Consider the following 17,349-nt stretch of genomic DNA (forward strand, 5'->3'; position numbering starts at 1 on the left):
ACATGCGGATCCCGGCTAGTAAAGCTTCATATTCTGCCTCATTGTTTGAAGCCTGAAAACTAAAGCGTAGAGCATACTCGAACCTGTCGCCCTCTGGAGACTGACATACGACGCCTGCTCCACAACCATTTGAAGTAGAGCTTCCGTCCACATATACCTTCCATACTTGGTCTGGAACTTGAGAGTCAGGAGGACGAGTCATCTCTACAATAAAGTCAGCAAAGGCTTGCCCCTTCACTGCTTTTCTAGGCTCGAAAGTAACTTCGAGGCTCTGTATTTCTATGGCCCATTTGATCATTCGGCCTGACGACTCCATGATGGTCAGCGGCCGCTTGATAGGTTGGTCTGTATACACGACGACTGTATGTGCCAAAAAGTAGGGCTTCAATTTTTTAACAGCCATGAAGAGTGCAAGACCAAATTTCTCCACTAGGGGATACCTCAACTCGGCATTTTTCAGTACGTGACTGACAAAGTAGACCGGGAGCTGACAGCCGTCCCTTTCAGCAAGGAGAACAGCGCTTAACGCATGATCGGAGACGGCCAGGTACATGTAGAGAACCTCTTTGGGCAAAGGGCTGACCAGCCTCGGCAAGGAATGCAAGTGAACTTTTAATTTCTGGAAGGCGGCCTCAGCATCCGGCCCCCATTCAAACCTTGCCTTTTTCTTAATTGCCTGGAAAAAGTATAGGCATTTGTCGCCTGATCGGCTTAGAAATCTTCCCAAGGCCGCCAGACAACCTGTTAACTTCTGAACCTCTCGGATGGTACGAGACGACTGCATGTCAATGACCGCCTGCACCTTCTCAGGGTTCGCTTCTATTCCTCTCTGATTGATAAGGAATCCGAGAAATTTCCCAGACTCAACTCCAAATACACATTTCTTGGGATTGAGCATGACATGGTGCCGCCTGAGTGTGGCGAAAGTTTCTCGGAGGTCCGTCAGATGATCTTTCTGAAGTTTAGTCTTGACAATCATATCATCAATATATGCCTCGACGTTTCTCCCAATCTGATCAAAGAACACAGTGTTTATCATTCGTTGGAAGGTAGCCGGGGCATTCTTAAGACCAAACGGCATGACCGTGTAGCAGTATAACCCCTGATCAGTGACGAAGGCCGTCTTCTCCTGATCTTTCTTCCATAAGGGAATTTGATGGAAACCAGAATAGGCGTCCATGAAACTCATCAAGGCATGGCCGGCTGTTGAGTCGACCAGGTTATCAATTTTAGGCAGAGGGTAACTGTCTTTGGGGCACGCCTTGTTTAAGTCTGTGTAGTCTACACGCATTCGCCAGGTGCCATTCGGCTTTTTAACAAGCACCACATTTGCAACCCAGTCTGGGAAGTAACATTGCCGAATGAACCCTGCATCAAGTAATTTTTTAACTTCAGCGGCTGCCGCCTGACTTCTTTCCTCGCCATGGTTCCGCTTCTTTTGTCGTACCGGCTTCTTTTTCGGATCCACGGCGAGTTTATGGACCGCCAGATCAGGACTAATGCCTGGCATTTCATGGACTTCAAATGCAAAGATGTCCTTGTATTCTTTCAATAGGTTGTGAAAGTCGTCACCAAGGTTTCTCAGAGCAGTCGTCCCAACTTTGACTGTTCGGTCAGGACGTGAGTCGTCTAAGATCAGGTCCGCATGCTCACCAGCCGGCTGAGGGCGGAATGCATCCGGCCGCTCCTCTGCCAATGATTGCTATTTTCTTGCTTTTCTTGCGGACTCTGTCTGGGACGCCTTTCTCTTTTTGCCGCCTGCTTCTTGAACAGGCGCACTCTCCTTGACATTGTCAAGGTCTGTTTTTTCACCACTTGACCCAGTGGCCATAACAGTGGGCTTGACATCCGAGAGATAGCACTCTCGGGCCATCCTCTGATCTCCCCTTAGGGAGCTGACTGTTCCATTATCCCTCTCAAACTTGAGCAACATAAGAGACGGGATTATAACAGCCTTGGAATTATTCAGGGTTGGTCGACCCAGAATCATGTTGTAGGCCGAGAGTTCCTCTACTACTAGGAACCGGACTACCATGTGTCGTCCTTCCCCTTTTTCGCCCAGGCGAATGGGTAAATCTACTCGTCCCAGTGGGTGGACTCCTCCTCCTCCAAACCCTATTAAAGGGTGGGAGGCCGGATGTATGCAGTCCGTCTGATATTTCAGTTTCGACAGACATTTGCTGCTGATGAGATCTGAGGAGCTCCCGGTATCTATGAGGATTCGGCCAACTCTCTGGTTGGCCACTTTACATTCAATAACGAGAGGGTCGTCATGCGGCCCCCTTACCCCTCCTAGATCCTCTTCAGTGATGACAATCTCAGGAAATGTATATTTGGACGGCCGTCCTTGGTGAACGGAATTTACATCTAACCGCCTTATATTATCTTTGTTGCCCCTAATAGTGGGGCCGCCTCCTGAGAAGCCGCCTGCAATGGTGTAGACGACTGCATCATCTGTATCGGAGCTGTCGGCCTGTTGATTCTTTTTGGCCGACAGCTTTTTTGAGGAAGTGTTCCCCGTAGATTTCTTGACATAAGTGTCAAGATCACCTTGCTCAGCCAGGCGGTCTAGGTACCGCATGAGACTGATGCAATCATTGGTGTGATGACCAACCTCATCATGATAAGCACAGATTTTATCTTGGTTCCGGTTGTTTGCAGAACCCTTCATGGGGACCGGCTTCTCAATTGAGATCCGTCCCTTTATTTCTTTTAGGATAAACTGGTTATCCTTGTTAAACACATACTTTGGGGAGTATGGTTTGAATTCTTTTTTCTTTTTCTGGGCCGGCTGTTTAGAGGAATCAGCCGCTCAGACCTCTTTTTTGAGTATTTGAATTCCCGGACGCCTGTTATCTTTTTTGTTTGGAAACTGACGCCTGTTGTTTTTTTTTTTTTTTTTCATCTTTGTTTGACGACTGTTTCTGTCGTCCTTCTCTTTTGTCGAACCTTTTCCCGTCCGACTGTTTTATCGTACACAGATCAGTCGCCTGTATATAGGCTTCTGCTTCAATCAAGGCCTCTTGAAGAGTCGCCACCCTTTTTCGAACCAAATCAAATTTGAAGGTAGACCCGTCTTTGAGACCTCTAAAAAAGTCGGTATAAGCTACCTCATCCGGTAACCCTTGAATCTGTATTCTCATCAGGTTGAACCGCCTGATGTAAGAGCGAAGCCCCTCCTTCTCGCCCTGCTGAATTGTTCCCAAATCAAGGGTCGTTTTCTTCGCAGGGATGTTCATGGCGAAGTTGGAGGCAAATAAGTAAGCAAGCGTCCTGAAGCTATTTACACAACCAGTCGGCAGGTTGCCGAACCATTGCTGTGCGATTCCTTTGAGAGTCGCTGGGAAACACTTGCACCAAGTGGGATCATCCAACCCTTGAAGGTACATCAGGTTGGTGAATGCCATCAGATGGTCTTCTGGGTTAGTAGTGCCGTCATAGGCGCCTACTAGTACATTTTTCACTTTGGCCGGCTGAGCGGCTTCAGTAATTTCCTTGGAGAAGGCCGACGGCTGTTCACCAAGTCTAAGCAACCGTAGCTGCCAGTCCATAGGTTGGACGTTTTTTGCTGTAGGTCCACCAAATGGAGGTGGCTGCATAAAATACTGTTGTTGCAGCACAAATGGTAAGTTTGGTACCGCCTGGGCACTATGAAAGCCGGACTGACGGGAGGTGCCGCCTGACTGACTCTCATGGTACGACTGAGTATGCCTCATCGAGGCATTTTGCAAACTGTCTTGAAAGTCTGAAGTAGAAGCCGACTCTGACAATCGGTCACTCTTCTTCTGCTCTAGCAGTAGCCGAGCATCTGTGAACGTTTGCTTTGACCCGTCCGCCTGAATATGACGAATCGGTTTCCTATTTCCTGTAGGATAACGGAATTTTGTGAAATCAAGGGCAGGTGGCTCCCGCTTCCTAGATTTAGGATGAGGAGTCGCCTCTCGCCCTTGAACTGGCTTCCTCTTCAGTGAAGTGGAAGGTTTCTTGGCCGACTGCTCCTTGACTGAAGCAGGCGGCTTCTTGTTGATCAACTCTTGAATCTCTCCCTTGAAGTCCCTCATGAAGGTCGTGAGTTCGTTTCTTGTGATGGGAGCAGACCCATCAGTCGGCTATTGCCGAGCAGGCGGTGCGCCTGCTGGCTCGCTTCCTGTTTGAAGATGCTCCCGTTCCCTCCTTTCGGTATGACGGGTACGTCGGGCCCTTAGAGTCCCGTCTGGAGCTGTATGAGTTTCAACTTCAAATTCACTTTCGGTGTCATGGTCCGACTGAACTTGAGGGTCGTCTAGGGGACGCCTCTATTCAGGAGTCGGTACAGACTTGGATGCCATCTCTGAAGTACTCTCCCCACAGACGGCGCCAAATGTTTTGGGGTTTTCTGATGTCCTGCGGGAGAGTTACAATTCCGAGACTGGAACCGGACGCCTGTACCTGCAAAATAACGGAGACTCCTGAGAGCTCCGCCTCCAACGGTCAAGTTAGTACCTGATTAAGGAGTAATTAATGCGGAAAATTAAAGTAATAAGGTCTCTGTAGGTGAGAGAGTTTAATGTTGGTAATCTGCTTTGTTAGCGAGATCAGCCGGTTATTAGTGTGTTCCGTAATGTTTCAGTCCTGTTCTTCAGGTGAGATTAATTGCTTTTTTTTCCCTTTAATGAGGATTAATTAAGTATTTATAGTCTTGAGAAGCGTGCCACTCTCTAGGTTTAGGGTAAACCTAGGGCTGACCGGGCCTCTAAACAGGATTGGGCCTTGTTGGCCGGTTTTCCCATTTGGCATGGGTGGACACGTGGCGTGTCTCACTTGGTCCGTAGAGGACGTATCTGTGATTGACACGTGGCAGGCTCCTATTGGCCTACGTGAAGGACACGTGGCGGAACCTGGTTGGTCCACTTGTCAGACGGTGATTGGTGGATAAAAATCCCCTAATCAGAGAACATCTCCCTTCCGGGTGGTACATTGTTCTAGCGATCAAGCGAAGGCCAATGGCCGGATGATCCCATTGAGGCCAATGGCCGGAATGATCAAGCGAAGGCCATCGGCCGAATGATCAAAATTAAAATAAAACAATCAGTCTGCTCCAGCAGGCGTCTGGCGACGCCCATTCGGGTGAATTCGTCGCAGAGAGCATCTCCCATTTGGGTGGTACATTGCTCTGCGATCAAGCGAAAGTCAACGGCCGGATGATCCCATTGTGGCCAATGGCCGGAATTATCAAGCAAAGGCCAATGGCCGGATGATCAAATTGAGGCCAATGGCCGGAATGATCAAACGAAGTTGTCATATGTTGGTAGGGCATTGTTAGTGAATTTTTTTCCTATGTATATCGGGCTTCTATTTTCATTCTCCCCAAATTAGTGTTGGGTGGGGTGCAAGTTGTCTGTAAAAATTATCCCTAGGATAGGAAAGTTATATTTTCTAGATCTCCTCCTATTGCCTAGGAGTATGTGTAAAAGCAAGAAGTAAGGTGGTGTGGGACAAGTGCCTTAAAAATCCTGAAGCTGTGATCAGAGATTTGATGTTTGAAATTCCAAAGAGTCGGATGCGTGATTAATGTAAAGACAAGTAGGAGTATTTTGAATTGGTATAATCGCTTTGTTTTAGAAATAGTGGGGGTAGAGTTGGGGTTTCTGTTTCCTTGGCTTGTCAAGTGCAATTGTATAGTCTTCTTCAGTTTTGGCTGTATCTTTTGTTAAGGCTGGTAATAATAATTCCGTTTTACTTTATTAAAAAAAAAAGGTTAGAACAAAGCTTCAACCAGTAAGGTCGTTATAGTTTCATACATCCATGGAGAATTCCTAACTTATGTGTCAAAATAAAATACCAATCCAATCAATAAATAAATTAGAGAAAGGGAAATAAATTTCAACCAATTTAGAATTGTAGATACCTTAAATAGGAGGAAATTGAAAATCAAAAAAGTTATGCTTTCAACCTTGGAGCAGGAGTGAGGACATGGGAGATGGAGGGATAGTTAGTCCCTCCATCTCCTCGCAAGTGATTGGGGATTCAATCCTCATCCTCTCCATGTTAGAGGAACCCCCATATCTTACCGATTACCAAAAAAAAAAAAAATCATCAAACAGGAGAATAGGGGATGAAAAGACAAAGGAAGGAGCTAAAGAGAAAAGAAGCAAAAAAAAAATGATCCCTAAAGCCTCTCTATTTCTATCTTTGGAAGTACTGAACATTGAAAGTCATTTTGGAGATGTGTGCTCATTCTCATGGAGAGTGTCTCAAGATTAGTAATAGATTGTAATACTTGTGAGGTAACAATTGATATTTTGCCATTAACAAGGATAGACAGCAGCTATTCATAACATATTACATACAAACATGATGCATATAGCACAACAAAGCTTCTATAGTTGAACCTTATCCACTTCAACTACCCCCGCAATCCCCCTCCCCTAAAAGTTAAAATAAAATAAAGTAAAAAATGTTACACTTGCAGATTCTTAAAAGCCTATAAACTAACGTCAGGTGTATCATCTATCTTTGTACTGTACTAATATCCTTTATGCTTGTAGTTTTCATTTGCTCGAGAGCTCCTACACATCAAGCTTACAATGGCAGGAGTACGCAAAGGACCAAAATTTGCGGATTAACAATCCTGTTCACACTGATTAATTGAGAAGCATATGGACATACTTTTCTATCTTAAATAATCTTGCCACAGACAGGACTCTTTCTATCTTGTCTAATTACCAGCACAAATGGAGCTTTTTCCAGATATCAAATTTGACCACGTTGCAGAAAGGACACCATCACGAGTAACTAGGTAGATAATGAAGGTAACATATGCTAATGTTGTAGCACAAACTAAGGATCCAAACAACAGTCCATTCACTTCAGACATGAAGAAATTCACTTTCGGTGTCATGGTCCGACTGAACTTGAGGGTCGTCTAGGGGACGCCTCTCTTCAGGAGTCGGTACAGACTTGGATGCCATCTCTGAAGTACTCTCCCCACAGACGGCGCCAAATGTTTCGGGGTTTTCTGATGTCCTGCGGGAGAGTTACAATTCCGAGACTGGAACCGGACGCCTGTACCTGCAAAATAACAGAGACTTCTGAGAGCTCCGCCTCCAACGGTCAAGTTAGTACCTGATTAAGGAGTAATTAATGCGGAAAATTAAAGTAATAAGGTCTCTGTAGGTGAGAGAGTTTAATGTTGGTAATCTGCTTTGTTAGCGAGATCAGCCGGTTATTAGTGTGTTCCGTAATGTTTCAGTCCTGTTCTTCAGGTGAGATTAATTGCTTTTTTTTCCCTTTAATGAGGATTAATTAAGTATTTATAGTCTTGAGAAGCGTGCCACTCTCTAGGTTTAGGGTAAACCTAGGGCTGACCGGGCCTCTAAACAGGATTGGGCCTTGTTGGCCGGTTTTCCCATTTGGCATGGGTGGACACGTGGCGTGTCTCACTTGGTCCGTAGAGGACGTATCTGTGATTGACACGTGGCAGGCTCCTATTGGCCTACGTGAAGGACACGTGGCGGAACCTGGTTGGTCCACTTGTCAGACGGTGATTGGTGGATAAAAATCCCCTAATCAGAGAACATCTCCCTTCCGGGTGGTACATTGTTCTAGCGATCAAGCGAAGGCCAATGGCCGGATGATCCCATTGAGGCCAATGGCCGGAATGATCAAGCGAAGGCCATCGGCCGAATGATCAAAATTAAAATAAAACAATCAGTCTGCTCCAGCAGGCGTCTGGCGACGCCCATTCGGGTGAATTCGTCGCAGAGAGCATCTCCCATTTGGGTGGTACATTGCTCTGCGATCAAGCGAAAGTCAACGGCCGGATGATCCCATTGTGGCCAATGGCCGGAATTATCAAGCAAAGGCCAATGGCCGGATGATCAAATTGAGGCCAATGGCCGGAATGATCAAACGAAGTTGTCATATGTTGGTAGGGCATTGTTAGTGAATTTTTTTCCTATGTATATCGGGCTTCTATTTTCATTCTCCCCAAATTAGTGTTGGGTGGGGTGCAAGTTGTCTGTAAAAATTATCCCTAGGATAGGAAAGTTATATTTTCTAGATCTCCTCCTATTGCCTAGGAGTATGTGTGTAAAAGCAAGAAGTAAGGTGGTGTGGGACAAGTGCCTTAAAAATCCTGAAGCTGTGATCAGAGATTTGATGTTTGAAATTCCAAAGAGTCGGATGCGTGATTAATGTAAAGACAAGTAGGAGTATTTTGAATTGGTATAATCGCTTTGTTTTAGAAATAGTGGGGGTAGAGTTGGGGTTTCTGTTTCCTTGGCTTGTCAAGTGCAATTGTATAGTCTTCTTCAGTTTTGGCTGTATCTTTTGTTAAGGCTGGTAATAATAATTCCGTTTTACTTTATTAAAAAAAAAAAGGTTAGAACAAAGCTTCAACCAGTAAGGTCGTTATAGTTTCATACATCCATGGAGAATTCCTAACTTATGTGTCAAAATAAAATACCAATCCAATCAATAAATAAATTAGAGAAAGGGAAATAAATTTCAACCAATTTAGAATTGTAGATACCTTAAATAGGAGGAAATTGAAAATCAAAAAAGTTATGCTTTCAACCTTGGAGCAGGAGTGAGGACATGGGAGATGGAGGGATAGTTAGTCCCTCCGTCTCCTCGCAAGTGATTGGGGATTCAATCCTCATCCTCTCCATGTTAGAGGAACCCCCATATCTTACCGATTACCAAAAAAAAAAAAAATCATCAAACAGGAGAATAGGGGATGAAAAGACAAAGGAAGGAGCTAAAGAGAAAAGAAGCAAAAAAAAAAATGATCCCTAAAGCCTCTCTATTTCTATCTTTGGAAGTACTGAACATTGAAAGTCATTTTGGAGATGTGTGCTCATTCTCATGGAGAGTGTCTCAAGATTAGTAATAGATTGTAATACTTGTGAGGTAACAATTGATATTTTGCCATTAACAAGGATAGACAGCAGCTATTCATAACATATTACATACAAACATGATGCATATAGCACAACAAAGCTTCTATAGTTGAACCTTATCCACTTCAACTACCCCCGCAATCCCCCTCCCCTAAAAGTTAAAATAAAATAAAGTAAAAAATGTTACACTTGCAGATTCTTAAAAGCCTATAAACTAACGTCAGGTGTATCATCTATCTTTGTACTGTACTAATATCCTTTATGCTTGTAGTTTTCATTTGCTCGAGAGCTCCTACACATCAAGCTTACAATGGCAGGAGTACGCAAAGGACCAAAATTTGCGGATTAACAATCCTGTTCACACTGATTAATTGAGAAGCATATGGACATACTTTTCTATCTTAAATAATCTTGCCACAGACAGGACTCTTTCTATCTTGTCTAATTACCAGCACAAATGGAGCTTTTTCCAGATATCAAATTTGACCACGTTGCAGAAAGGACACCATCACGAGTAACTAGGTAGATAATGAAGGTAACATATGCTAATGTTGTAGCACAAACTAAGGATCCAAACAACAGTCCATTCACTTCAGACATGAAGAAATCGAGGAGGAGGTAACCATTGATGACAATGACAAGCGCAGCCACAGTCCATGAAATCCTCTGGAGAAATAAAATATATAAGTAATCAGTTGGCTTCTCATAGCTGCAAGCTAATTAATGTTTGATCTCGGATTGAAGCATGAAAAGAAGGGTGGGTAGGAAACGAGGAATGCATCTTAAGTGACTTGAGTAAATCATTTTTAAACATTAAAACAGAGTTAAAGCATGATAAATATGCAGCAAAGAAGAATAAATTATTAGTCATACATGGTATATGGACAGCAATTCTGGCATCAACCTCCATTCTAGAATATAATTGGAACACAAAAGATATTGGCTGTTCCACTATCAAAGTTGGCAATAAACTAAGACTTAAAACTAACAAGGCAGAATGGACTAATGTATTATTTAGGTATTCATAAAAAATATATTTATTGGCTAATGAAAAGTTCTTATATTTTAAGGAGTTGATTAGTATGGAAATTGGATCGCTCCAAGAAAATGTAAACTCTTAAATAGACATGGTTCACATTAATTTATTATGGATCACTAATGTTAGGGTCTCTATGTTGCAATGTTACTATTTTAAAATAAAATTCATTATATTAATAAAAAGGTAAATATATAAAATAAAAGACACTTATATTTTATACTGAAAGTTTTAATATGCTAGTCAATATAATTAATAAAAGTCATTATAATAAAATAAGGGGCCACTATATACAACATAACGTTGGTTGGCACGTGTTCACACAGGTTTTAAAAAAGGTCACTATGATCAATATAGTCTTGGCTATTACATATGGACCAGAGGACTACAATAATATTATTGTGAATCAGATCCATATAAGTATTTTCCCAAAGAAAAAGCAGAAACATAATGCTTATTCTACTGAAAATTAAGCTATCTAAGGTTCTACTAAGACTACCAATGCAGCACATCAACAAAAGTACTGCAATAACCATAGTTTTAGCAATAGATTATTTGGATGTGCACGGAACTTTCTTAAAAAAGGTTGATACTTGTTTTGTGCCTATGAAATGAGAGTCTTGACAAAGGGATGCTGCAACACCTTCTGCCATGGCGTACAATATAGTTAATTTTAACACCCTTCCTAATGGTGTAGTTTTGGATCCCTCAACGCTAGTTACTTGATTAGGCATCTAGGATGCTCGGGTTGAGATCAGGGGTTTTCCTGTTTTCTAGTCATTTGTTCTTACTTTTGTTTGTAATTTGTAATGCTAAAATTTACATGTTACCAAACAAAATTTCATCCTTTCTCTAAAAAAAAAAAAAAAAAAAAAAAAAAAAAAAAAAAAAAAAAAAAAAAAAAAAAAAAAGACCAATGTGTCAGCGACGACAAAGAACCTTTGAGAAACATTCTAGCATAAATCAATAGGAATCAAGGAATGAAATTAGATATGCGAAATGAAACATTCCGATTGGGTCCATAATTTTCTGATCTAGGTCATAAGCAGGAAATGTCATTTCATTCTCAGGCTGAAAATGTGTAATCACGACCAACTTCTTTTGTCTGGAGGTACATTTAACTATTTAAGTGGTTCCTATAAGCGAATCAATTCATTTTCTTTTTCTCCATTGAAGCGCCTTTTATAAAGAACATCTTATGTTATCACCTAATTTTAAAAATATGCAAGGCTAACTACATATATTCACTAGTAAAAATATCCTAATTAATTCTATAGTCTATACTGCTGTTTGGTCAATGGATATCTATTTATTGTTTCTAGACTTTCTACCAAACCTTTTTTTTTTTTTCCCTTCATTTGGCTGCTACCGATAACTGAGGGTTATTATCAACGATGCAGTTCTACCTCATTGACATTATAAACACATAAAATACACAGGGCTAAATTCTACCAACCTGCTACTAGTACTTATAACTAATTTTGTTACTTTATGATGTTCGTTGAAAATGTAACAATTCCATAATAGTAAATTAGAGCATGTTTGGTAACTGTAACAATTCCATAATAGTAAATTAGAGCATGTTTGGTAACATTATTTTTTGTATGTAAATGTAACAATTCCATAATAGTAAATTAGAGCATGTTTGGTAACAATATTTTTTGGATGGAAACAGACTAATAAACCATTATCGTTACTGAGTGCTTTGATTAAAGGGTCTAGGTAACATTTACCTTTATTTGAGGGTAATGTTATACACCTATTAATAACCCTTGGTATAGATTTTCATGACCCTTCTCAAACACACAAATTTAAGTGATTTCATACCATGAATAAACCAAAGAAATAAAAAGATAAGAGTTTATTGATTCCTTCCCCCCACACCCACCTCCCCCCCCCCACCCCACCTCTCTCTCTCTCTCTCTCCTTATTTGATTTCATTCTATTCTGTTTTCAATGTTCCTATCAAAAGCCTCCTTAGATAAAATCAAATCAAATTCTCTGCAATACGGGAGTATAATGTTGCAATAGATGACAAAAATCAAAGAGGGGTACTGGTAATTCAGTTAATAATTAAAAAAACATGGAAGAAACACCAAAAAAAGCAGATAATTGCACAAAATTACTCTGTAATACTGACAAAAATAATAGAATAAGAGACTAGCTATTACAATAGATTCATTAAGGTGTATGAGCACATTGCAAGATGGTTCAGTAACAAATTGCAATATTGTTTACTAAAAAGATAGGTTCAGTCATACCCAATTTCCTTTTCCTAATTAGCAGGTACTTAATTAATTCACAAAAGCCAGAAGGCAGTGAACAAGCAACACAATATGACACATCCTAATATCCTATAGAAGTAGACATAGTAACACTGCATCTTCTTTCTTCCATAATCTCATCACTAGTTCAGACAAATGAAAGCACACAAAATATTTTAGTTTCTTTCACAATCTCATTCCTAAAACGATGGCTTACAAGATCATAACAATCGAACTAACAAGGGAAAAAAAACAAAAAAAAAAAAAAACATGGCACTACTTCGATAAATCAATCAGAACCATAATATTTCCTCATATCAATGGAAAAGAGAATGTAAGTTAAAGAAGATAAGGTTGTTTAATCTACAGCCATAATTGGGTTCCGTCGTTTTTTGTATTTATACTACGGAACGAGCAGTGTTCAAAGAAGTAAAGAGCATCAATAGTTTTGACCTTGTGATTTGACGAAAAGAATATTCAGCATCTCCAACAATTAGAATTGTTATGTATCAAGGTCAAAATAAACATCAAATTATCCTATAGGAAGGAGAACAAGTATCACATACCTGAAGAATTGGCCCGACTTTGAAAGAAGCCATCACTTCCTCTTTTGCCACTAAGGTAAGAAGTGGGATAAGAGCAAAGGGTATTTGTATAGATTGGAGCACATTAAGCCATTCATTCAGAACATCCAATGTAGCTTCAGATGTATTAAAAACTATAGCAATAATCATAGTTGGCACTATAGCAAAACTCCGTGTGATTAATGCCCTTAGCCATTTCTTCAAGCGAAGGTCAAGAAAACCTCCCATGATAAACTGCCCAGCATAAGTGCCAGTTATGGTGCTACTCTGCCCAGCAGACAATAACCCAATCCCCCATATGTACAAAATTGGCAATAATCCTCCTCCGTATTTCTCCTCCAAGTATTGTCCAGCATTCACCAAGCCAATGCTACTCGCTTGTTTAGTGCCGTAAAATCCCTTGGCAAATACGGTAGTCAAGAATAAATTTATCATGAAAGACACTAGAAGGGCTATGGTGGACTCAATTGAATAATATTTCAGGGCCTCCTGCACATGTCCCTTCTTTTTGGGATCTATTTTCCTTGATTGCACCAATGCAGAATGCAAGAAAACATTGTGGGGCATTATGACACAACCAACAACTCCAACAGCTTGCCGGATTGTTTTTGAGCTTAGTTTAGGCACTAGAACACCTGCAAAAGCAGTGTCAACATGTGATGTAATGCATTTGCTTAATGCCAGCGAGGCCAGCAGCCAGGCAGTACAAGGTATGATTAGGATAAACTATCACTATGTAATTACCTATAAGAAGTTCCTTTCCGCTGGGCTTTGCATCAGCAAACATCCAAGCAAATGACAGAGCCATTGTACCAATGAGAACTGCAAAAACAGCTTCTAGTTTCCTCACTCCGTAGTTCTCAAGAAATAAAAACATGAAACTGTTCGCATCAAAGATTTAGTAAGTCGTTGATTAGCCATGCCAATTTATACTTGCAAATTCAAGTAAAAACATTCGCATGTAGAATCCCCACCGACACACACGAATTCACACACCCGCACACGCACACACACACACACATACACAAATATATATAACTTTGGTGAGAACTCTTTCTTATGTGAGAACACTTTCTTATGTTCTAAATTTTAAATCTGATGATCTAAACGTTTCCGCAGGTGTTTTAAATTAAGTTGGATGTTCTAAATTAGTACTCACATGTTCTAAACCATATATTAGTTAAGTTTGATGTTATAAATTTTAAATAATTTGTTCTAAAATTTTAACTCATATGTTTTAAATTTAAAACGTTTGTTCTAATATTATTAATCATATGTTCTTGAATTTAAAGCATATGTTTTAATTTTTACTCGTATGTTCTAAATTTTTACTCGTGTTCTAAATTTTTATTCACATGTTCTAAATCTTAAATCAAATGTTCTAAATTTCACAAAGCAGATTTTCTTAATTTTTACTCAAATGTTCTAATTCTTAAATCAGATGTTCTAAATTATTACTCATATGTTTTAAACTTTAATTTGAGACACATGTTCTAAATTTTTACTCATATGTTCTAAACTTTTACTCACATGTTAAAACTTTTACTCACATGTTCTAATTTTAGGTAGTTCTCACATAAGTATATGTTTTCACATATGGACCTTTTCTTATATATATATATATATATATATATACCACTAATATATAAAGCCGGTCTCGCCAAGTGTCGCGCCACGTAAGAGATAAATAAGTATTATTGTGACACATATGATGCTACGTAAGCGATTTTGAATAGATTTTTTAAGATAAAATTGTTGCATAGAGTTTTATTATCTATAAAATTCTAATATTTCATATATACAAAATTAATCATAACTTTTAATAAATATTCTTTAACTCAATTCTATTTCCATCATCAAATTTGTTTTAAAAAGTTTTATAAAATAAGATCCATTTATAATATATTTAATCACAAACTTTTATACGTAGCTAGCCAAACCGTGTCACCAACTATTAAAAGATAAGAATTACTTCGTTAGTGCTATATATAGGGGTGGTCGGTGTTATAGTAGCTACTTAATCGGTGTTATAGTTAGGGGTTACTTAGTTAGTGTTAGAGGTAACTCAATTAGTATTAGTATTACAGGAGTTACTCGATCGGTTTTATAGGGGTTACTTTGTCCGGTTAGATGGTGTGGTTAGCCGCACACAAAATGCATTTTAGTTTAATCTGTAAGAATAAGTTTTAATCAGTAAAAAATTTCTACACGTAGTTAGTACCACTGAATGAATATATAGTATCACTACATACATACATAGTACCACTGAATGTTCAATGGTATTATTTGATCATCCAATGATATTATTGATCACCCAATTGTTAGAATATATACTTTCGTGAAATGACCTTCATGTCCATTGTGATGCATTTACTAATCTAAGAAAATATTAGAAAATCGGTAAAAATAAGTAAAAAAAATTTTAATCAGTAAAAATAAGTTTTAATCAGTAAAAAATAATTTTAGTTTGGTGAAAATATTTTCAGTGAAAATAATTAAGTTCAATAAATATAATTTCAAGTTAATAATAATATAGATATCTATTAAAAACAAAACTACATAAAGTACACCATATATAAATATAAGCCATATGATATCGTATGTCTAATTTAAATATCCTACATTATCAAAACGAATTATTTTACCGTATTTAACCTTCAAGTAAAAATGTTATCTTAAAATTTTATAAGGGCACAAAACTAGTATACATATATATATACTCAACTAAACAAAGAAACCATACCAGGACCAAAGGGATAGGGATTGTTCTGAACTCATTTAAGCGATAATTAACAACATTCAAGGCCTTTTTTTTTATATTAAAACATGTACTTTGGTACGTTAAATCCTGTACCAATGTCCAAAATCATGGTTGTATCCAACAAATCAAAATACAATTATATGAATCCTATTACAAGAGCAATGTCAGGACAGGTTTACAACTGAAGAACAAACAAATACTACACAGAAGAGATGCAAGTAAATATGCCTTCATCATTCAAAAAGGAGCTACAACAAAAACATAATTGCTAAATGTCGGTTCATAAACTAGTTCATCAATTAAAGAATAGTTGAAGAAAATATATTAAAACTCACCAGTCAGACGCGGTGATAATAACACCAGCCCAAAGGGGCAAAACCCCACGGCTAAGTATCTGAATAGCAATGGCACTTCCAATAACCTCTTGAATATCCGCCCCAATGAGAGCGATTTCTGCCATGATCCACAGCAAGTATCGCGCCCAATTCGGGTACTCCTCTCTACAAAGCTCAGCTAAATGTTTACCGGTAGCGACTCCGATTCGAGCCGAAAGTAGCTGAATCAAAAGCCCCATTGCCGTAGCCCAAAGTAATAGCCACAGCAATGAATACCCAGCAATAGCTCCTGCTTGTAGATCCCCTTCTAAATTACCCGGATCTAAAAATGCTATACTCATCAAAAACCCTGGCCCCGTAAATCGCCATAGTTTCTTCCATGAAAAGGGTCCTGGAGTTGTGTAATCACTTAGCGATTCGACATCGAAATCTTCTATGCATATTTTCTCGCCGGATTCGAACGCAACTTCTGAATCCTCCTCTAATTCTTCGAATAATTCGATTGGTTTATTGGGGTTCTGGGGTAAAAGTTGATTGGATTCTGAAAATTTATCATCGTCATTGAATTCAGCTGTTAATTCCATCATCATTCAGTAGTTCAATGAATTTTGAAAGTACCCAAAAAAATTGACCAGAAACTGAGCTATATGGTGATAAAGAGTAATTAGTAGATGATGAAGCACAGGTATTTTGATTTTGTCAGGAGATTTCAATAGGGAGATTTAGTCAAGAATTTAGGAAGGAAAGACGTCGCTGTTTTTTTTGTCTAAATTGATGGTTAACGGTGGACTTGCTGTTAAGGGTGGCTTGTGTTGTGCTCGTGGCGTTACGAGGCCTTCTAAAGGGAGGTTAGTGAGGTATGAGTAAATGCATCATGATGGACATGAAGGTCATTTCACGAAAATGTATATTCTGATAATTGGGTGATCAATAATATCACCGGATGATCAAATAGTACCATTGAACATTCAGTGGTACTATGTATGTATGTAGTGATACTATATATTCATTCAGTGGTACTAACTACGTGTAGAAATACTATCACTACATAGTCAATGATATTATATAAGCTTTTAGTGAAACATTTAAAAGTGGTCCCACTTAGCCATCTCTCTCCTCCTTTTTCTCACCCACATGTGCACTTTTCAATATCTTAGTATTGGTATGCATTTGCAAACGCATAACAAACCTACATTAGTACTTCCTCGTGGCGTTATAACTTGTGATTTGACTTGGCTAAGATAGATTCTTTCAATTGGCCATTGAGTTAAAGGGGAAGCGGAAGTAAGAGGGCTTTCAAACGGAGGGATGTGAGGCAATAAAGTCATGTCTCACAAGGGTAATGTAGGCATTTCGGGCGTCATCTTAAAGATATATCATTAAGTTATCAAAACATACAAAATACGCTATCAGTGGTACAAAATACACTCTCAATGATTGTTCCCTCTAGGGTTTCTCCTTCGGAGGGTTTTTCTAAATCCCTCTAG

The 17,349-nt window shown here is 39.3% G+C and overlaps 1 protein-coding gene across 1 annotated transcript; it reads right to left on the reverse strand.

Annotated features, from left to right (window-relative positions):
- Positions 1-6,267: 6,267 nt before the first annotated feature.
- Positions 6,268-16,703, reverse strand: LOC110724400 (metal transporter Nramp2-like). Its single transcript, XM_021903821.1, has 5 exons — positions 15,863-16,703; positions 13,511-13,647; positions 12,749-13,401; positions 9,481-9,548; positions 6,268-6,854 (listed from the first exon to the last, which is right to left on the reverse strand). Exons 1-5 carry the CDS (start codon positions 16,450-16,452, stop codon positions 6,698-6,700), a joined length of 1,605 nt encoding a protein of 534 aa, XP_021759513.1. The 5' UTR covers positions 16,453-16,703; the 3' UTR covers positions 6,268-6,697.
- Positions 16,704-17,349: the final 646 nt, after the last annotated feature.

The sequence above is a fragment of the Chenopodium quinoa genome, unplaced genomic scaffold, assembly GCF_001683475.1.
Source record: "Chenopodium quinoa cultivar QQ74 unplaced genomic scaffold, ASM168347v1, whole genome shotgun sequence".
NCBI classification, from domain to species: Eukaryota; Viridiplantae; Streptophyta; class Magnoliopsida; order Caryophyllales; family Amaranthaceae; genus Chenopodium; species Chenopodium quinoa.

Coding starts and splice junctions, on each gene's coding strand:
- LOC110724400 (XM_021903821.1), bottom strand. CDS start 16,452: ATGATGATGGAATTAACAGCTGAATTCAATGACGATGATAAATTTTCA. Junction 9,549..12,748: donor AAGTCGGGCCAATTCTTCAG/GTATGTGATACT, acceptor TTATTTCTCCAG/AGGATTTCATGGACTGTGGC. Junction 6,855..9,480: donor CTCCTCCTCGATTTCTTCAT/GTCTGAAGTGAA, acceptor GAATTTCTTCAT/GTCTGAAGTGAATGGACTGT.